The sequence below is a fragment of the Xenopus tropicalis genome, chromosome 1, assembly GCF_000004195.4.
Source record: "Xenopus tropicalis strain Nigerian chromosome 1, UCB_Xtro_10.0, whole genome shotgun sequence".
NCBI classification, from domain to species: domain Eukaryota; kingdom Metazoa; phylum Chordata; class Amphibia; order Anura; family Pipidae; genus Xenopus; species Xenopus tropicalis.
In genome coordinates, this window is record NC_030677.2 from 160040869 (window position 1) to 160064326 (window position 23458).

Genomic DNA, 23458 nt, shown 5'->3' on the forward strand with positions numbered 1-23458 from the left:
AAATGCATGTCTAAATTTAATATTTAAACGAGCCCATTACTCAGAAATTATAATACCCTGAAATAAATACCAACAGAAATAACAAACATGTTCTTTGTTACAGAGACCATATACCCATCTTATATTGCTTAACTTAACAAAGCGATAACATAGAACAAAGCATCTCTCAGAAATGGTAATACTGTTCAAGGCCACAAAAAGCATGTAATGTAACAGGTCTTTATATTGTACATTTAATTTCTGAACAGAAGGTAATGCACATAATGGATAATAGTTTGTTGTGCCCCTGGACAAAAAACTCAGGGCAATTTCTCTGACATTTCTGCCTGGTTTCATTGCCATTTCCAATGCTTTTGACACTAATAATATTTTAATTTACTAATTTGCAACACCCTATGCCACTAGGTCATTATTTTCCATCCTTTTCTTAGGGTACTTTAAAGGAAAACTATACTCCAGAATGAATACTTAACCAACAGACAGTGGCCTATTAGAAAATCTTACCAAACTGGAATATTTTTATATATATATATATATATATATATATATATATATATATATATATCATGAAATAATCCATGGCCGGCACACCCTTAAAATTCAAAAAAATTTCATTGAAAACTCATTGTTTAAAAACCAACGTTTCGGTCCTCATTAGGACCTTTTATCATCCTTGATAAAGGTCCTAATGAGGACCGAAACGTTGGTTTTTAAACAATGAGTTTTCAATAAAAAATTTTTGAATTTTAAGGGTGTGCCGGCCATGGATTATTTCATGCTAAATACTCAGATTTTGGCTGTGCACCCCACAGAATACTAAAAGCCTTGGAGTGCAGACACCATCAGGACTGATATATATATATATATATATATATATATATATATATATATATATATATATATATATATATATATATATATATATATGTATCAGTTAATATTGTCCTTTTACATCTTTTCCCTTAAGCCACCTTTTTGTTTCTGAACTGTGTGCTCCCTCAGAGATCACATGACAAGAAATAATGCAGCTCTAACTGTAACAGGAAGAAGTGTGAGAGTAAAAGATAGAACTTGGCTGATGTGACCTAACATGTATGTGTGGCTTTCGTTTCTTTGTATGCACCATGAATCGTTTAATCCTAGGAGATGGACCTCAATTCTTAAAATGGCATTTTTCTATTTAGGAATACCCAATAGCACATACTACTAAAAAAGTATATTTTTATGAAAATGTTTTTTTAGATGACGCAGGGTTTTACCTATTAGCTGTTTTATGCAATATATTTTTGTAGAGACCTACATTGTTTGGGGATATGTTTTCATGTTTTCCTTTAATACATGACTAAAGCTGATATGGGGCTTTGGGAGAAATGATTATAGGTAATAAAATGTAAAAATTGCTCTTGGAGGCAATGTACAAACTCAGTCCCAATGATAAGATCCATTCCTAGAAAAAGTGATACTTGTAGTTGAAAATAGAGGAAAATATGTGAAAATGTAAACTACTCCACTATTGGTCCTTGTAAGGTAGATAATTAGATTCCAAGTTCACAGACCATTCCCCACCAGCACAACACAAAGGGTGAAGGAAGGGCATAACCGGGGTCAGGCTTGCCAACGGGAAAAAATCCCAGTGGGCTCCGACTCTGTTGGGCCCTGCCACCTGTCAGCAAGCCAGCCATCCCCAGCCCCCAGCGTTTCAAGTGGGAGTGGTGATGGCTGGGTGGTGGGCCCTGGAGTCAGGTACCCAGTAGGCCCCGGGTACCCCAGTATGACTCTGGGCATAACCACATAAGACTAGGCCCCTACGTCTTCAGAGGAGCCTGGTATGCACACTCAGCAGTGAGCATGCAGCGCCCCCAGCCCTAGTTAGCCCACTGCTGCTCACTTAATAGTGGCAGACAGTGACAGACCTTTAGTGGAATTGATCAATGTGCATTCCCTGAAGCCCCCATTTTAATTCATAATCCATACACTGCCAATGCCTTGCACTCAAATAAGCCCTGTTTATACCCTTTTACTTTTCTTAACTCATTTGTAATGATTCAGGATCAAGGATCTGCCCTGAATGACAAATACTCACTTGCTGAATACAAAGCAATTTTATCATTTTCCTTATGTTTGAGTAGGTTCTCTGCATAGTTCAGGCGACTCCCTTTAAACCACTCTGGAACGTCAGCAATTCCTTTTGATCTATCAATTACCTGCAAAAAAAAAAAAAACATAGCTATTCTTAGTAACAACAATTATACTAGTCACAGAATCTTCCCTTAATATATCATTTGTTTAGAAAAAACACATACTGCCACGCAACTGAACTTACTGTATATCATTTATTGCTCAATTGACAAGAGGATTTACCTGGCAGTTAGACAGAGTGGTAACCGGAAGTAGATCATATGCTTCAAGAAATATTCCAAATTTCTGTTAACTATTAAAGTGTCCCTTCATTCTGTTGCTCTAGCACATGTAACATTATGCCATCACTGTTTTGGGTGTGTCCTTCCTGATTTTTGCCACATCATTACTGCCAACATATGGTTCAGAAAGATGAAAAGAGTTGGCCACTTTACATTAAAGAGCAGTCTATGCCAAAGAAAGATTTCCAATAGCTGAGCTTTTCTAGTCTCAGTGTTTTATCTGTAGGGCACAGGCTGATTCACATGGTTCTGTGCACAACAGCTTTAAAGTCTCCACGTTCATAAAATCCTCCACTGTTGTGTTCTATTCTTTGACATATAACATGTTCTAGTCACATTTATACAATTAACTAGTATTATGAGAAAATGTGGTAATTTTGTGATCCTTTTACATATTTGATCCCTATAATTTGGCACTGGTAGCACTGTGGTTACAACATCTACTATACCTACTGTCTCATGATACAGGTTATAGATATATATATATATATATATATATATATATATAATATAACTAAAATACGGCACACTCAGAAAACTTAGAGCATTGCCTGGGTGCAGGGTTATTATAACATAATCATAAGATACAAAACTAAAAACCACACTCACAGGGCTTGTTCAAAACAAAAAAATGTTTTTTATTCAACGTTTCAGCTCTAACTCGAGCCGTCTTCAAGACACTTATATCTTATCCTTTGTGGTCCCTGCCCATGTTTCAAACGAGGGGTGGGTGTGTCCTAATGGTCCCTGCCAGAACCACAAAAGGAAGGGGATAGGCAATCACAGCACTGCAGTCATATAAGCTTCAGTTCCGGTCAGTTCAGGTGAGCCTAGCTCCTATCCTACAGCGCTGAGTGCCGCAGGCTCCGCTATACACCCAGGAAAAGGAGGCAGCAGAAAGAGGAACAGATGGAAGGGGCAAATAGGGTTTTGGGTTTCACTAAACGAACACGAAACACTACTTTTTTTTTTACATTACTTATATATTTTGAGAAGTATAATGGACTGGCACTTTCTAAATTTTCACACAATATGTCTGCTTTAAAGGACCTATCACTGCGGGTGCCAAAATGTTAGGCACCCACCCCCCCTGGCCTTATCACTGCAGGTGTTTATGTGTCCTATTAGGGTGTTTAACTACAGAATAGGGTATCCATGCCCTGCAGCCTGGCTTTAGTACTATTGCTGTATAACTTTACTTAAGAGAATATTATAAGTTTACAGAATTGTATATTGTTGATGGGCATGGTGCTCTGTCCTGTAATGGCCTGCCATCAGGGAAGAACGCTGCAGGGGCCCTATAGCAGTGGTTGACCCTAAAACGAAAAGAGCAATTTGCGGGACACAAAAGGTGCAAGGCTTGTGTAAGTGGGCACAGCTTGTGTGGTTTTTGAATGGGGTATTGGCATAATTAAGGGGTATTCAAGGTGAATCGGGGCATGGCCATGTGTAATTTTTTTTTTGTTTTGCCATTGAGACCGCATTTTACTTGCTGGCAGGGGTAACATGCCAAGATTAATATAAACTTGTGCTAAATACAATGTAGAAAAAGATGAATAATGTACCTCATCATATGTTTTAGAGTAAACAATCCCACTGAAGTCCCAAAACTCTGCCCAAAATTCCGGATAGAACTCTACAGACCACTGGTACAGTTCATTGTAGTTAGCTGTAAAAAAAATTTAAATATATATATTACCACACATGAACATATAACATGAAAAAATTATACTAACAGGACACTGTATATTTTTTTTTTTTAGTATATAACTCTAGATTCCCCATCATTCTGTGCAGTGACATTCACAATCTTGCACCTTTTCTTAATATGAATCACAGTCAAGTGGGAAGGGGCTTGTGGGCCAACTCCTTATGATTATTCTATACCAAGAACACACGCTCCAGGTGCCAAGGCTAGCAAAGGAAGCTGGGAGCTGCAGCACCCAACTATCTGAGTCTGAAATTTGATTTACCTGCTCTGAAGGATAAATTTCAGAGGATTTGTGCATTTGATATCACCAAACAGAATAAAAACTAATAATTTATCGTATTTAATTACTTTTTTTCCCTCTTATTTATTATAGAAATTAAATGCAACAGTCAATCAAGCTTTGATCGCAAAAGAGTGATGTAGTTTAAAAGGATCATCAAAATGGTAATTTTTGTATTTTAATATTGGGATGGGAAGTTACTTTTGCATAGTCAAGTCTATTGTAGAGCTGTACAGTTTATGTTCCTTGGTGATGATATTTCTGTGTGGGCGAAGATTGAGCTATGAGCTTGCTCTGTGGCTTATTCAATTCCCTTGTAGGGAAGGCTAATAGGGCTGTGTGGATATCCATCTTTATGGGTGTATCAAAGATACATTCCACCAAATGTGTAAGATGTTTCCAGTGTCTGAACATTCCCTAAAACTGATTTGGGGGGTGGAAGGATCTATTTTATATTTTCTTTCTGGGGTGAAGTACCATCTGGTCACTACTTTAAATGCTGCTTCTTTAATGGCTGTGTTTGGGGAAATTTTGGACATAGCTGCCAAAATGGTGTTCCATTCATCCTGTGAAATTGATTATCGCAAATCTTTTTTCCAGTGTATTATATTTTTCAGAGGGACATCAAAATTTAGGGACATTATTTGTTCATACAAGCATGCGCCCAGCTGCCTGTAAATTAGGTCCGGAGCACTGGGGAAGTGTAGATGACCTGAGCACCGATCCCCAGTGCTCCATACCCGATAAGGGAAATTTGCGCATGCACACACTAGAGGGGGAGGGGGCAGGGCAATGCGCCAAGATGGGGGCCTAGGGGTGCCCAATATGCAAATCCAGACCTGTTTACAAGTGTGCAAGGTCTCCCTTAAGTTTTCCTGCTTGTTGGCAGCAAGTTTCCAAGTGGGAGATCAGTTTGTGAAGGAGGGATTAATTGTCTTTGTAAAGTGATATATTTGAAAATATCTATAGGTTTCCCTATCTGGCATGATTTTGGGGAAATGCATTGTATTGGAATGATTTAATTTTGGATGGAAAGGAGGAGATGATTTTCCTTCCACCAACTAAAGGCTTTAGCGGCATAGCCAGGAGGGACAGTAGGTAAAGTATAGGGATAAGTAAACTATAATGTGGGGCTAGTTGAGACCTCTGGAGGATATTATGCATTGTGTGAATAGTGTGGGATATTTAATTACTTTTGTATTTGATTTATACTTTTTTATGTCTTATTAGTTTTGTGATATAAAAAGCACACTGGAAGGCCTTAAACTCACACCATTGTGTATGTATATCTTGTTTCTATATCATTCCAATATGACTGCTAAACAAACTAGGGCATGGATTATAGGTCTATTGATATTTACTTTAGAAATAGAACCAACTATTTGCCAGGGAAAAGGTCAGCTTTAATATACAGTTTCTCATCAGCCACGCTGGATTTGCTTCGTGAAAAGTAGGAAAATAAACAGGCGTGCCACTGTTCCTACTGGCAAGAGTCCAAACACACTCTCCTCCTCGTACGTCCTACAATGCCCTCTCAGTTAATGTCTAGGCACTCCCTTCTGTTGCTTATCATGAGACAGCGTAATAACCTTCCTGAGGCCACAGACTCCCTTTTTTATTACAACACTAGAAAGCCAGGTAGCACAGTTTATTGCAGAGCTGAGCAATAATAAATATAGCATTTTATCTGTGCATACAAACATATAAAAGTGGTACAGTTCAGGTGCACACACAACATATATATAACATCTTATAATGTCTTATTTTCTATGTTGATCGAATAAAAGTGCACAGGCCAAACACGCTTACTTATGCCTGCAGGACTATTGTTGTGACCCTAAAGCAGATGCTGCCACTTGTGTACCCATCACGTCAGGAGAGAGAGGGAGGAAGAGCCTCATATGTACAGAGCTCATCAACTGTGCTTTGCACTGGGAGAGAAACTGGGACTAAATTTTTGCAAAAATCCTATGTATTGAGATTATGTTTAAAAAAAAAAAAAAAATACCAAAAAAAAAAAAATTGTATCAAAGTAATTAAAATTATGTGCTGTTGCCCTGCACTGGTAAATGTTGTGTGTTTGCTTCAGAAACACTACTATAGTTTATATAAACAAAGCCACTGCATAGCCATGTGGTAGCTATTCAACCTGAAATGGGGCTAAATGGCACAGGTTACATAGCAGATAAGCTCTTTAAAACACCATTGTATTTTACAGAGTTTATCTGTTATCTGCTATGTAACCTGTGCCTTTCTCCTTTTTGTCCAGCTTGATTGGCTGCCCCCATGGCTACACAGCAGCTTATTTATATAAACTATAGTAGGGTTTCTGATGTAATCACACAGTGTAGGGCAAGAGTAAATTATATTTCAATTACTTTAAAACACTTTCATTTTTTAGTGTTACTGCTCCTTCAATATTTATCCATTTAATATGGGGAAATAGCATTAACTCATGAAATGATGGTGTAGTTCTTCTCCTGAGCTCCTCTTGTGAACACAGAGCAGGAAAGAGTACTGGTAAAACTGCGGCCAAACATGGACTTGAACAGGTTGGATACCCTGTCTCTGCATGCTTGTTCCCAATGCCTACTCATAGGGATAATATCACTGTATTAGTCCTAGGCTACTACTGTATATAGTATAATGTACATAAAGGGTTACAAATGAAAAAAAATGAAAAAGGTTCTTAAGCTGTAATAAAATATGAGTGAAAGATGGATTCACCTGAACACAAGCCCAATGTTAGGGGAAATATACAAAAATAAGATGGCTTAAATATATAGCAAAACATAAAACTAATGATACTGATGATAATGATTATTTGTGGAAGGTGAACTAGTGCTTTAAAATGATTTATGTCTCCTCCCAGTAGTAGTTCAGCAATCTAAGTCATCAACTCTCTAAACTGTTACAATCAGATACATTAATTGCTCTTGTTGCTAAGTAGCAGCTAAACAATACCAGCAACTGTGAGGGTCACTGACAGCCAAAAAATCATTGATCTGCGAAGCTACAGTTTAAAGGGGAATTCCACCCAAACACAACTTGAGATTTTTGAATAGTAAACATAATTTCAAGCAACTTTTCAATATACAGGAATTAAAAAATATGTAGCCTGTTCAAGAATTTTAATGTAATAATATGGTTTGGAACAAAGCCCGGGCCTAGGGCGGCAAGTTTTTCAGGACAGCGTGCTGCCTGACCACATCTGTAATTCTATCTTCCTACAGACACCCGCAGCTCCGGAGACTGGGTGCGCCTGAGATTTTGACAGTTATTTTTCCCCTGCACCCAGTCCTCAGTGCTGCATGTGTCTGTAAGCTGAAGGCAAGAAGCAGAACAGGTGAGTGCATACTCTTCATGTACTGACATAAATTGCGGGGATGGGCTTTGAAGGGTGCAGGAGGTGCATAGCCTAGGGGCACACTATTTGGAAAACTGTCACTCTTTGGAAAAGTTATCTAAGCCTGGCCCCTTTTTCTCCTGATGATCTGGCTGACTAAAAAAAAAACGTAACAGTAGTCGCTGTCCTCAGCCTGCCTTCAGCTTGCATCCTCCCAATCCCACAATTCCATGAACACATGATGTCAATAAGGAAAGGAACATCATAGAGCAATGCATTGTGGGTTATGTATTTCCTGCATGCTGTCTGTAAGCTGTGGAAAAGTTGATATGATTTGTAACATCAGGGTTTTATTCCCTCCTCCCCTGCCAGGATTTCAAATGATGCAGAAAGAGTAGAACTGTTTTACATCTGAATTTCAGCACATAACAACTGTATTTATTCATACTTTTTGAAGTACCAGATTACAGTGATAGGTATATATGGGGTTTCTATGTTGTGCAGGGCTCAGAAGCTGGAGTTCCCCTTTAATTGTTATTGTTACTTATTATTACTAATCTTTTTATTCAGGTCCTCTCCTATTCATATTCCTGTGCTCCTGTTAAGAGAAAACTGCACCAGCCCGGGGTAAATGCAGGGGTAAAAGCAATCCTATTCCTTCTCCTTCAGCAGTGATCCTGGGGCCCGCAAATGCACAACTGAGTGAGAAAGCTGGCTTTTTTTGTTGAAGTTTGGCTTCTCACTCTACTGCGCATGCATGAAGACCGAAGGAGAAAGAGGAATGCTAGTGTACACCCCGGCCAATGCAGTTTTCTCCTAACAGGAGCACAGCCAGGGGTTATAGGTAAGCAATAACAATCACTAGGGGGTGCCTAACATTTTGGCACCCCCCAGTGATTGTAACTTACCTTATTCTTTTTTTTTTTTTTAAAGATAAATTTTTATTGGTTTTACAACATCACAAAACAAAAATACAAAACGGTGTATAATATATTGACATTGAAATTGAAATGGTGTCGAGTCAGGTTTAGGCCAATACAGACAAGGGTACTATTGCTCTTACCTTATTCTTTAAGTTCCAAGTCAAACTATCTATCTTTAAAATTATACATTTTAATAGTAAAATGAATAATAAATAGAAATCAACTGCAAAATTATATATTATTCTGCTTATAGAAGCAAGTGAGTTTTGGTGTCCCGTGGGTATCCAGTGCAAATGTTTGTGAGCAATAAGTGACTTTTAATTAAAGAGCTATTACTGGTAACATTATCTTGTTACAGGAGGATAATCTTCCTACTTACTGAATGGCAGGCATTATCTAATGGAGTTATGAGGAGTCTGTAATATTTAGCCACTGGAAGCTGAGGGGCAGCAAAGAGGGACAAAACAATATGCTGTGGTCACTGGTAAAGACAAAATGTTGGCACAAAGCTTATTTACTTGTTAATTACCTTATTTACAAACTGTCAGCTATTTGTTTATTCCCACAGTTTACTAAAGAGATAGATAGTTCAGCCTCAGTAATTGTCATTGATATCTAACTACACAGGGGAAGCAGATATGTTTGCACATCAGCTGCAGCTGAAATACCTTTCCAGTCAGTGACAAGCAAAGCTGCACGTCAACAATAACTGAAAGGCTGCAGCCTGGACATCCCTAAAGTGACAGAATGATGTTTCAGTGCCTGCTCTCACTATAACTTGAAGGCAGGGCGGGGTGGTTCAACCACAATGACATTATTCTAAGCACAGTCACTAAGCACGTCCTGCATGTAAGGCTGAAATATCATGAGCTCTGTTAGCAACTGGAAAGCAACTGGAAACCTGAAGAATATCAGGTGTGACTAAACTATATATCCCAGTATGCCCTGCCAGGCTTTGGTTGTTAGTGGAGTCTCTGGATTGTACTTCTATGTACATAGGGAGAACTGTAGGTCTGCAGGATTTAGACATCATTTGTGTCATCATTGCTGTTATGAAATGCTTATACAAGTTTGCTTTAATGTTCCACAGTCCTGGGCTATGTCCTTGCTGTTCCTGACATTAGGTGCTGCAGCTGTCACAGACACACTAGCTGTGTACCACTCACTCACACTCCCACATATCCAGCACAAAAAGTTTTGCCAAATCAGAGTTCTGCAGGACCAAAGTTAGAGAAAGGTGGAGAATCAGGGATACCTTACCTTCTACTGTGATTGAACTATAACTCATCTGACAGCTAGCTTTTGTCAGTGGGATTGGGAAGTTTTAGTTCAATAACTGATAAAAGGCTAAAGGTTAGACATTGCGATGTATCTACTAACAAACAGAAATACTGTTACACTATATAATATAGTGTTTATACATTCTGTCCATTCACCTATATAATATACTGAATATACATTCTTTCCATCCACCCAAAAGATCCAAAATACAATAAAATCCTAGACAAAAGCCCTTTGTCCTATCCACTATTTTACAATCTGCCCACAGGGATATTCTATCCATTAATACTCACCTGCCTTACTGCAGCCTGACATTCCCTAAGCTGCACTGTGCTGGGTGCAACTCCCTGCATCACTGGTCAGCCCTAGGCTGTGAGGTTGGACATTACAAGTACTCTCATATACATAACGTTTCACTAGCTACTGTCAGTGCTCGCCCACATGTTGCCTGTATGAAGCCCCCTAATACTGCCCCATGTCCCATCTGACACTGGGTATCTTTCCCTGGATGTAGGTTGTGCCTGAGGCACTCGCATCCCTGTGCCACTCACCCAGGCGGAGCCCCAGATTTCTATTCACCCTGTTCCTGAACTGATCCATCTGAGTGATCTTCTTCGAGTCCGGGTACCACATCACCTTGGCCTCCATGATCTCCTCCATCAGCTCCCCCTTGTCTGACATGCTGAGTGTGCGTGCTGGGTACGTGCGCAGCCGATCCCTCTCCCTGTCTCCCAACACACTGTTCTCTGCCTCAATCCAGCACGTGTTTATGTACTGCCGTCTTACTGTATCCTTCCTCCTGCACAGAAGGAAAAATAGTGCCCAACTTTTTACATAGAACAGCCTACCTGCTCCTCATGTACATAATAAATCCGTGCAGTTATTGCCCGATACTTTAATAGAAGATCATGAGAAGCGACAATCCTATATAATATAACCAAAATATAAAGGAAAATCCATATTAGAATAGACAGCTGGTCACTGTGCATAGGATACTCCTGAACCCCCTGCTAAGATGTTCATTGAGGAGTTTTATCTCAAAAGAAGACCCTGATTTTGAAACTATCAAACTGTGTAGAATTTAAGTGACTTACATTGATTTTGTGTCCTTAAATAACAATTTATATTAAAATGGATAATTAAAGCACAAAAGACCTATCATAATGTGTAATTTAATTAAGCATTTCCTGTATTGTGGGTGCAGCACTCTGTAAAAGTTTTCCTGGAAATCATTTTCAAATACTACCAACAATGTTACATTGCAACATTCAGCACTATGGAATATGTTGGTGCTTTATAAATACATGATAATAATTATTGTGATATAGAATGTTACAATATGAATTATATTAATGTTTTAGTGGTCCATTCAGCATCTCACAATACTGCCTGAAGGAACAGGTTGAGTGATTGTACCTTACCAGAACACATTTTGGGACTGTCACAGGTTCCTATACCTATTGTACAGCGCTGCAGAATATGTTGGCGCTTTATAAATAAATGTTAATAATAATAAATATATGCCAGGGATCCCCAACCTTTTATACCTGTGAGCCCCATTCAAATTTAAAAGAATTGGAGAGAAACACAAGCATGGAAAATGTTCCTGGGATTACAAATAGGGGCTCTGATTGGCAATTAGGTGGCCCCCCTGTGGAATGGAAGCCTACATGAGGCTCTGTTTGGCAGTACACCTGGTGTTTATGCAACCAAAACTTGCCCAAAAGTCAGGAATTCAAAAATTAGCACCTACCTTGAGGCAACTGGGAGCAACATCCAAGGGGTTGGTGAGCAACATGTTGCTCACGAGCCATAGGTTGGGGATCACTGCTATATGCATATGGATCTATACTCACAGGATGGGAGAGAAATACTAATCTAAGCTTTGAACTACTTCTCCTACATCCAGAATTCAGTAAGGCTAGTGCCTGCAATAGACACTGGGCAAGTTGACCCACAACCTACAGGACTTTGGGTTTGGGTGGGTTTGCAGCACGTTGCAATTTGGGCAACCATTACAGCTTCAGGTTAGGAGTGGGTCAGACTGGCGGAAGTACACTCTCTCACCTCCTGAAGTTCCCTGACTTGGAACCTAAGGTGCATGCAGAAGCAGCATACAGAGCAGAAAGATGTGGGCACTGGTTAGTGGGCAGGACCGGATTTGTAATACCAGCCACCCCAAGGCCGCCCCCCCCACGCGCATGCGCATTACGCTCTATGCACATTCGCGACCCCTCCATCCGCCGCTCGCATGGTGCATGCACATCTATTTATGCTCACATACGGAGCAGTGGGGAGAGGTCCCCATTGCTCCGTATGGCAGCAAATATCAGAATTTCGGTGCTGCGGAGCAGCATGCCGCCCCTAAATTGTTGCCGCCCTAAGCCCAGGCCTTTGTGGCCTCACCACAAATCTGGGCCTGTAGGTGGGAGTTCTACAATGGCAACATTTTGCAGGCTAGGATAGAGTTATGGTTTTGCTTGTTAGGGTCAGGTGTGTATGTATGTATATTTATGTATAACTTTATTTATGAAGCACTACAGGATACGCAGCACTGTACAATCTTACAATATACACAATTACACAGGGAGGACAAGTGTAATAATAAATACAAAAAATAAGTATAAATCTGTCCCCAATAGTGATGAGTGAACTTGCAGCGTTTTGTTTCGCATAAAAGTGTGAAATTTCACTGAAATGCTTTGGAGTTAATGAGAAGGTGAAATTACATTGTGTATTTTTAGCTCTGCAACAGCATTTATGTATTTTAGGCTCTAAAATAGCATTTACATTGCCCTACCTTGTTAAAGAAGCTTCTTTTCACTATGTTGATGTTAAAGGCAAGGGTTGGGTAATAATGATGTCTGTGTTTTTTTCTGTTGCAGCAAACTGTGTTTTCTTCCACAAGAACAGACTGCATGGAAAAATTCTAAAACTTCACCGCTGGCCAAACTGTGGATTTTGTTGCAAAATTGTATTCTGCAAAACGTTTGCTCATCTGTAGTCATCATACGCTACATATTGCTAATTATGAACACATCCCCTATTGGCTTCTACAAAGTGCTGTGGCCCCAGAAGAACATAAGCCAGGCTCACAGCAGAAAGGTTCAAGGGAAAACATCACTAGCAGACAGGTGTGTCTCCAACAGACTGGCAACATTTCTAAATCAACATTGCATAAAGCAGGTAAACTGAGTTGAGAATTCAATTTGATATACTAGCGTACATAGCTGAGTTGCACAAAAGTTTTATAGGTGTTGCAAGCAGACCTGAATGATGACCCTGTTGGCTTTATATCCTCTGCTGGTTTTGCAAAACTCATAGTTCAGCTTGCGTCACTGCATCTGATAAACATATCTGATTGGGGAAACCATCTTCATTCAGAAGCCTGGTGGCTGTTTAAAGTAAGCTATAGGGTACCTGGAATAGGTAGCAAGGAGAGCCCACCACATGAGAAGAGTGGGTTACTGAGTAATACACTTTGGATTCAGTTTAGCAGAGCTTCCAGAATGTTACATGTACAACATAATCACACACTGTGTGACACTTTACCCAATGGAAGATCCATTTGTTACTGAGAACTTACACAGATATCTGTTACATGATTCCTTCTGATCTGCAGAGTCTCACTATGTGTGGGCCCTTGAGTATTAACCCCTATTTGGCCCACCTTAAAAACAAGTCTGGGCAAGTGCATTATTTTCTCACCAATATCTGAACATTAAAGTTAATGACATTACTAGAACTTATAAATAAGCATTTATAGAGACAAGTCTAAAACTGCTTATCAGTCTCTAGTAGAATTAAGTCTAAAACAACTGGACTTTTCTGAGTTTTTTCCTTTTTTCAAAAGTCCAGTTGTTTTAGACTTAATTCTACTAGATACTGTATATCATGACCTGGATGAATGAGAATCTTCATAGACATATTGCTTATCAGTCACTACCCCACTGGAGCCCCTATTTATGTCTCTGATTTATATGTACACGCAGGTAGTACCTGAGCATCTCAAATGCAGTTTTACAGTTGTGTCTGAGAAATATCATACATAAAAAGTTAAAGTAAGCCCTAAAATGATTTACTCCGCGGCCTCTAGTAATGTAAGCGGCGTTTAATAACTCAAACGTGTGTACAGGTAACGGGCTACATGATTGCACCACTAACACTTATTACTGATATCTCCAATACTGTATCGCTGAGCCGATGCTGAGTTGAAACATGCGGCGGAGTGATTCACTTTGACAGCGCCCCACCAGCTCCTGGCTTGTGATTGGCTGACGTTCCTCTGGCTCCACATCAGCCGAGAGTTTAGTTTCTGGCTGCGAATCTCTCACAGGGACAGACCAATAGTGAAGGGGCGCTGATGACATCACATCCAATCAGAACGAACAAAAAGAGGGGCGCGTTCTGTCATTTTGGAACTATGAGTAATAGCGCGTGTTACAACCGTGGTTTTTCATTGGCAAAGCGAATAAGAAGCCACGCCCACCTGCATTCTACCATTTACCTTCAACCATCCGATCTTAATTACAAGACGTGCGATTACGTTTGTTTCAGTACAGCCTTTATTAGTTATAGGTCGGTGGCTTCTGCTGCGCTTTTACTTTATGAACGAAAATACGCTTGAGAATGAAAAATTGCGTGACCTAAATATGTCAGGGGGTGTTTTAGCGCTATGCTTGCTATGTTTATAACGTTATCTTTTATTCATTATTTTTAAAGGGGCGGTAAAGCATTAAGATTTAATCCATTCAAGCGTGTTATCCCTGGAACAGTCTTTTAGGCGCTGTGAACCCTGGAGAAATTTACACTTGGGCAGTAACAAGTGACAACCAGGGCCGCCATCAGAAATCACGGGCCCCTCACAAAAAAAATTCTGGGCCCCTCTCCCACCAGTACAAAGGACTCACAGATATGAGACATTGGTAGCCAGCAGGGCCCCCCTAATACATGGTAGCCAGCAGTGCCCCCCCCCCCCCCCAGTACATTGGTAGCTAGCAGGGCCCCCCTAATACATGGTAGCCAGCAGGGCCCCCCCCCAGTACATTGGTAGCCAGTTGTGCCCCCCTTCCCCCAGTACATTGGTAGCCAGCTGTGCCCCCCTTCCCCCAGTACATTGGTAGCCAGCTGTGCCCCCCTTCCCCCAGTACATTGGTAGCCAGCTGTGCCCCCCTTCCCCCAGTACATTGGTAGCCAGCTGTGCCCCCCTTCCCCCAGTACATTGGTAGCCAGCTGTGCCCCCCTTCCCCCAGTACATTGGTAGCCAGCGCCTTGTGCGGCGGCTCCTCCTTGGCGGCGGCTTCGCGCTCCTCCGGCGAGGCCCTTCCTTTATGACACCTCGGCGCTTCTGAGTGCCGAAAGAAGCCAGGCTCTTTTATAAGGTTGCGCCCCGTGCGTACTGACGTGAATGTACGCACGGGGCGCAACCAATAGGATCACCCGCTGACCACCAATGACAGGGCCCGGAATTGATTTAAGGCCGGGCCCCCTTTTAAAGTTAAAATCGTCCGGGCCCGGGACGGCTGTACCCCCTGTACCCCCCTGATGGCGGCCCTGGTGACAACCAATCCGATTATTGTTCTCACTGTTCTGCCTTCAGCGGCCTGGAAAGCTAATCGCTGCTATAGGTTACTGCCTAGGTGCAAATTTGCACAATATTGTTAATGAGTCCAGTTGACTTAGGACACACTTGTCAAAGTCAAATGTTGCTGGGTTTTGTCTTTTAATGGACTTATTTTGGTTAGCCCCGCCCATCATAAGGTTAACCCTTGAAAATATGGTATGGTCTGAAAGCGCTGCGTAAATTGATGGCTCTATATCAGGGGTCTCAAACTCGTGGCCCGCGGGCCATTTGCGGCCCTCGGTACAATATTTTGTGGCCCGCACCAACGCCGAATGAATGGATCGCGATTTTTATTGCAATTCAAGGGATAATGCAAGGCACGGCGGGCGGGAGCTGCTGATTGCGGAAATGACGTTATACCATCATAACAGTTATTATGGGAAGATGTAAGGAGCTAATTGTGCACACAGAACGTCTTCCCATAATAACTGTTATGATGGCATAACGTCATTTCCGCAATCAGCAGCTCCCGACGTTTTTTTGTGAAATCCCTTATGTGGCCCAGCCTCATCCTGACTTTGCCTCCTGCGGCCCCCCAGGTAAATTGAGTTTGAGCCCCCTGCTCTATATAAATAATAATAATAACAATGAAGTCTTTAGAACTGCAAATAGATTGTAAGCTCTATGGGGCAGGGACCTTCTTCCTACTGTGTCTCATACCACACGGCACTTATATATTTATTATATTTATTTATTATATCACTTGTCCTCCCTGTGTGTAATTTTGTAAGATTGTACAGCGCTGCCAGGCCCGGATTTGTGGAGAGGCCACAAAGGCCTGGGCTTAGGGCGGCAGAAATGTAGGGGCGGCATGCCGCCCCACCGCAACGGAATTTTTAAAGTTTTCTTCCCCACTGCTCCGTATGGGATTTTTAATGTATGCGCCTGCGCGATCGCGGGCGTGGGGGAGGGAGGGGGCGAGCGGTTGTTCGCTCGTTCGCGCATGCGCATTGGTGATCAACGGGGGCGGCCTAGGGGCGCCCTGAAGACAAATCCGGCCCTGAGGGCTGCGTACCCTTGTGACGCTTTATAAATAAAGTTATACATACATACATACATACATATAAAAGGTCACTGAAATGCAGTAGAGCGCCACCTGCTGGGGGGGAAAGGTGATTGATAATTAAAGTCACCCTGGTATAGCACACACAATTTTGATTTTTGCATACCAATGTTTCTCTGTAATTAGAACATGGCATCAATACCCTGGTCTGCTCCGTCATGGATAATGAAGAAACAAAGGAACAACGGTAAAAGTCTGCATTCTATTAAATGTCTTTTATATAGAGTTTTCCCAGTACTTATACCTAGGCTCATTTTGAATAAGCAAATTAGATTTATGAATTGAGTTATTATATGTTTATTTTCCAATATATTTTACTATCATAGCCTCTATAATGTTTAAACATCCCTGGTGGTGGTTTAATTGGTGGTATCTGAGCGTTAAAGGAATATATTTTCATAGAAATATACTTTTTTTAGCAGTATGTGCTATTGGGCAATCCTAAATAGAAAATTCCAATTTTAAGAAAGACAGAGAGACAGATTGGGCTAAATGGAAAAAAAACTCCTAATTTTGTAGGCAATTATGAATAATTATATATGGTGCTGGTTTCACTTTGGGCTAAAATTAATCATATCTGTAAAAATAGCCCCTTTATTGGAGCTCCTTACAGATCCTATCAGTTCTCTGTGTTTCAAACGAAGGGTGGGTGTGTCCTAACGGTCTCTGCCAGAAGCACAGCAGGAGGGGGATAGCCAATCACAGCCTTGCACTCACACAAGCAAACACAGGCTTTAGTTCCCTATCAGGTCAGCCTAGCTGCTGATTGGTTCCTATCCTACAGTGCCTGTACTGAGAGCCACCAGCTCTACATATGTCTCCTTTAAGGGCAGCCTCCAGGGATCAGAAAGCATATGGCGCATATTTTTGGCAAGGTGAAAATGCTTGCCGAAAATATGCTTCATGTGGCATTAGCCTAAGCTTCACAGTGCACATAAACAAGCCAAGGCACACATACATACATGCTAGGCCCCATCAGCCAATTAATGGACAGAGTTCTGCCTTTTGCTTCCACACTTCTTCCTGTTACAGTTAGAGCTGCATTATTTCCTGTCAGGTGATCTCTCACACAGCCCATCACTAAATGGTGGATCAAGGGAAAGGGCGTAAAAGGGCAATATTTACGGATATATATATTCCAGTTTGGCGAGATTCTTTAATAGGTCACTGAACATAATATAAATTATCTGTTGGTAAAGCATTCATCCTGGGGGCATAGTTTTCCTTTAAATGTCCACCATGATTTTAAGTTCTAATAAAGTGCCAATTTATGTTCTCTATGTGTATCTTTTATTTTTAAATGGTGAATTGTCAGATATACATCGTATCAGCCACATAGAAAAGTGAAAATCTGTGAGTGTTTTTGCAGGTGGACAAAAAACGTTAGGCTGCAAAACTTACACACTAATTGTTCAATATAAACTACAAGATAAAGATAGTAATGACTATTTGTGTAATAGATTAAAAAAGGTTAGTGGATATTTTTTTAATAGTAAGGGATTCTGTTCAAAATTGTAAAAAAAAAAAAAAAAAAGTTCCATACAGAATAACAAAAGTCAATAATAGTGAAGCCTGGTGGAGTAGGGGGATCTGGAGGGCCTAATCTAAAATTCTGAACATACTTTTTTGTTTTAAATCACAAAAAAAATCTATAGTTTTTGTAATTTCTGTGAGGTAGATGAGATATGGTAGTGGCGTGAAATAAGGACCAAAGAACATTTTGTTTTGGCAATATTTATTCATTTTCTTCTTCTTTTCAAAATATTTCACTACAGCAACAGAGATCTGGTGATGGTACAGTCATGAACTAAAACGACCCATAAAAAAAAAAAAGATATATTCTTTGTAGTGTACAACACTAACACAGCATTATAGCCTAGCATATACCCACTGAATAATTATCCACGCTATTTTATATTAAAATCACTAGAAATAACCATCTATACACCTAATAGAAGATTTAAATATAGAAAAATCAATATTTTAAACAATATTCCTTTAAAAAGTCAATACTTTGTCAAATACTTTGTCACAGAAATACCTTACGTATATATTATATTTTACAGCAACGCAATAAACCCGAAGTAGATTAACAAAATCTGCTGCAAATCTTTAAATTCTAAATATTAAACCATTGTACACCACATTTACCAACTACTAGTCCTCCATTTTCCAAGGAAAAGCAGGGGAGCAAAAAAATTACTGCAAAGTCACAGATCTATTTTATTTTTTATATATAGATTTTTAATATAGCATTTAAAAGGAAAATATATCTGTTTAAAGGCAAAGGTTGCTTTAATGGAAAATTAGTAAAATAAAGTTTGATTAGAGCTAGATGGCACAACAAATGCATCCTTTTATTAACGTGCAGCCATTAGGGTTCCTGCACACAGGCTTTATTTCCGTGCACCCATACGGTGGCATTAGATTAGCCCACTCTATAGGAACAGTACTGGCAGAACCATTCTGAAACACCCATGGAAAGTTGCCTGTTGCGTCTTGTATGTGTAAACCATTTTAGTGTGATCCTGTTGGTATTGTCCCTATATAGAATAAGTTCGCTGGTGGCCTCTGTTCACAGTCAATGTAGAATGTAAAAGCCATGTTACAGGAGCATTGCAGGAAAACAGCCAAGTACAAAAGCCCCTAAATAATGACCCAAAGAATGGCCACCCCTGATCTTAAGGCAAAGGCAGCTCTGTGAATTTTAACTTGAATAGTGACAGGCGGACCTCCATGCAAGGTGATCTGTCTGTCCAGCGGAATGGAGCATTTTGTCTGTTACTGTTTTCCAATGGAAGGCAGAAGTGGACAAAACCCTCCAAATGCCATTAGCTTAAACATCAGTTGTTTCAGTAAAAGTGTCTGAGGGAAGCTCTAACATTACAATGCTTGAAGCATTTTGTTGTTGCTTTTTACCTCAGCCAAATGCCAAGAGCTGTTTGTGACAACAGCTAATTCCTTTAGTTATGACACACGTGAGTTATTATTTATCCAAAACACACATTTGCATTTTGAGACAATAGATCAGTGATCCCCAACCAGTGGCTCAGGGGCAACATGTTGCTCCCCAACCCCTTGGGTGTTGCTCCCAGTGGCTTTAAAGCAGGTGCTTATTTTTTAATTCCTGGTAAATAGGCAAGTTTTGGAGGCATAAAAACCAAGTATAATGCCAAACAGAGCCTTCTCTAGCCTGCAAGTCGTCCACATAGGGGCTATCAAATAGGCAATTATAGTTCTCATTGGCACCTTCAGTAACCTTTTTCATACTTGTGTTGCCCCCCAACACTTTTTCCACTTGAATGTGGCTCACGGGTATAAAAGGTTGGGGATCCCTGCAATAGATCATTTGGTTCATAAATCACAACAATTGTCAAACTTTTAGAGAAAGCCATGTGGATTTTGGAAGAAGTAAGAAACCACTGGCTATTTAACTATTTTTGGATCAAATAGCCAGCCACAAAGTGGGCATGGTGCACATGTCAAAGTCATATGCCACAGTTGGAAAGGTTGTGACAACAAAAGAGTGCCGGTATTTACTTTTCATAGATCTGGTGTATGACTAGATGAAAATATCAGATTTTTGTAAGGAAAACATTACACATAAGCTAGTTTTTACAAGGATTTTAGTTGCCCTTTTATATTTAAAAATTAACATTGTACTTCATCGGCTTTAGGGGAGTAAACACTGCCATACAAATTAGGGATGCCCCAAACCCAGTTTTTCAAATACCGAACTGAATCCAAATCCAAATTAGGAATTCGAACCCTGACGAAAAAGTCTGAATACTGAAACGAATAAAAAATAAAATTATCATTCCAGTATTTATATTATAGGGGATTTATGCTGAACAGTCTGTGAACTTGTGACAATTATTAAAGTCAGATTTCAGAACGATTAGAAAGTGAGGATGGAGGGCAAAGGATGTGTCAACTAATAACTTGTTGGTTTGCCTTGCGCCACCTGTGGGCAATGATAACTTAGTGAGCTAAGATATAACTTTAGATTAATCTGACATACTACATACTTTAATAACAACCCCATGTTTTTAGAAAGGATCTTGTCACTGGTATAGACAAGTTGACAATTATAGTATATACTTCAGTGTATCAGACCACTCCTGCGCATTTGCTGCAGTAAATATGTAAGATCAAAAGAAATTGATGGTGAAAAGGGAAATGCAATCAATACATGACTTAAAATTCAATATAACTGAATTGAATAGAAATCAACAGCTAGAAGGCTACTGGTTTCCTATGTGTTATTTAGGCAGATCCTTTTACTAAAAGCTGCAATAATATACACTCAGAAAATGCTCAACAGTACAACATGGGAATGCTAAATACACTAAACTAGCTGGCAATGTAATGTATAGAAGCTATTTTGTCACCAAGCTTCTTACATCTCCAGAATGAAAAATATGGCTTGGGTCCCCCTCTCAGGACCACTATCAAGGGTGTACAGGGTTTCTCCAGTGAGGTGTAACATGGTCCCAAGAGATGCAAAGTGTGATTTGCAGTAGGTTTGGTGCTTGCAGTGAGTGGGTAGGGTCATAAATCTCTAGAGCCCAGTGATTATGGATGGTGGCTCTAAAATCCATACAGACAATGCAGAAGTACGACACTTATCTGTTGCTTCTGCAATAAAATGTCTCTTTAAATACAGGTGCCCGCAACAAATCTCCCTTGTCACGGGTGACTAATCTCCCCGAATTACCATCCCACCGGCGAACATGTAAGTCGCCGGTGGGATGGTACACGCTGCGCAGGGGATTTCGGCAAATCGCCGAAGTTACCTCGCGAGGCATTTTCGGCGATTTGCCGAAATCACGCTGCCGCGTGTGCCATCCCACCGGCGATTTACATGGGAGATTAGTCGCCCATGAACAGGGAGATTTGTCACGGGCGACTAATCTCCCTGTGTGCCAGAGCCCTTAGGAGTATATTTATCATACTGTGTAAATAGTAGAGTGAAGCATTTCCAGTGATGTTGCCCAGAGCAATTAGATTTCAATAGTTAGCAGCCAAACAGATGCATGATATATACACCCCTAAGTAAACACAAGCTGCAATGGCCATTGGTACATAACCTAAGGGTAAAAATAATATTTGTTTACGGAACATATTATTCAGTTAGTTCTAATAGGAAACTAGTAGGGATGCTCTGAATCCTTCATAAAAGATTTGTCCCAATACCGAATCCTAATCTGCATATGTAAAGAAGGATATGGATAGGTTCAATTTTCAGCTTCTGTGTTCATGTGACAAAGAGTCACCAACTTTAAGGATTTGGTTTGGCCAGGAGCGTGGATTCGGTCGAATCCGAATCCTGCTGAAAAGGCTGTATCTTGGCTGAATCCCAAATTGAATTCTGGAATTGGCTAATCCCTAAAAGTGAGTGCCTTAGTATTACCTGCCTTGCTTTTAGAATTCAAGAACTACAGTTACACAACTGATAATGGGCCAAAATCACACATTTTTAATCTAGGTAGTGCAATTATAACACCAAAAAAGTAAATAGCAATACAGGTATATACTGAAGCATAATATACTGTTTGTGTGTTTGGTATAGAAGCTCTAATATAATTTATATTAATACACTTCTTTATAGCATAGTCTGCTTTTTACATAGTCCTTGCATGGACTCTGCATAAGGAAGGGAAACCGTGGTGATAAAGAGGGAGCATAAATTATTAAGGATCTTTATACCCATGTACCTGCCTGCCATGACATTGTGTTTTCAGATGCTGAACAGTCTTTGGCCTAACAAAGTAAGCTCATGAGGCAACTGTCTGCCTCTGCATATGGATCTTACAATGGCGATTAAATCTACAGTGCATTTAGAATCAGTAATCTCCAGCAAAAATATACACTAATACATGACTAAGAAGTAAGACCATGACAGACACATATTACTGTGTATTGTTGCTGGGGATTAATGTTTTTAAATGCACTCACATAAATGTGAGCTTACATATTTGGTCCTATAGGCCTGACCATACTTTTCAAAATATCTGTTGAGATACTTGACAGAGAACCTATTTGCTTAAGATTTTTAGGGGCATATTTATCAAAAAGAGCTTGCCACTGGTTGTCCAGGCAAAGTGAGGATTCGTTATTTCATGTTTTAATAAATATGCCACTTTGTATGCAATAAATGGCTGCATATAATACTCATGATATAATACTCATGATTAAAAGTATTAAAATATTAAATCCTTATTACACTACAACTTCTTGTGGTATACCCAATGTAATTGTTATTTCCATGTCAGGTACAAAATGTATTTCCCTGAGGCTCATTCAGTGCATTTTTACAATTAAAAAAAATGAAAGTAAGCTGTTTGACAAAGTATTATTAACCATTAATGTGACTGAAGCACAATACTGTAAGAGTATATTTAAGCAGTACAAATACAGATACTATTGCTCCACTGCAAGCATGCAAATCTCACCATATACAGATATAAGAAAGCTGCTCAGGTCAGTCCTAATCAAACACAATCCATTCCAAACACACACTTTGAAAGGATACAGACATGTTTAAATAATACAGCCCTAGCATATATAGAGCCTAGAAGTCTTGGAATTTTTAAACTTTATAACTCCCCCTATTTTGTTGCTCCCTATAGTAGTAGGAATGAAGGTTAGAATAGCAACCAGCTGTAACACCTAAAAGTTTTGCTGCATTTTTCAGATTTTGAAAGCAAGCAATGGTGTTTAAAGTTATGTATTTCTTGGGCATGTCAGCCCACTTTACATGTGGAGCGGTCAGATGTGGCAGCCATATCATTAATTCTTGCCCTATTCA

The 23458-nt window shown here is 40.0% G+C and overlaps 1 protein-coding gene across 1 annotated transcript in view; it reads right to left on the reverse strand.

The window, feature by feature from the left end:
* Positions 1–10683, reverse strand: part of aacs (acetoacetyl-CoA synthetase) — a 43010-nt gene extending 32327 nt beyond the window's left edge. The window contains 3 exon segments of the mRNA NM_001045779.1: positions 2084–2204; positions 3986–4089; positions 10513–10683. Of these exon segments, the coding sequence (NP_001039244.1) occupies positions 2084–2204; positions 3986–4089; positions 10513–10642 (355 nt within the window). The 5' untranslated portion in view covers positions 10643–10683.
* Positions 10684–23458: the final 12775 nt, after the last annotated feature.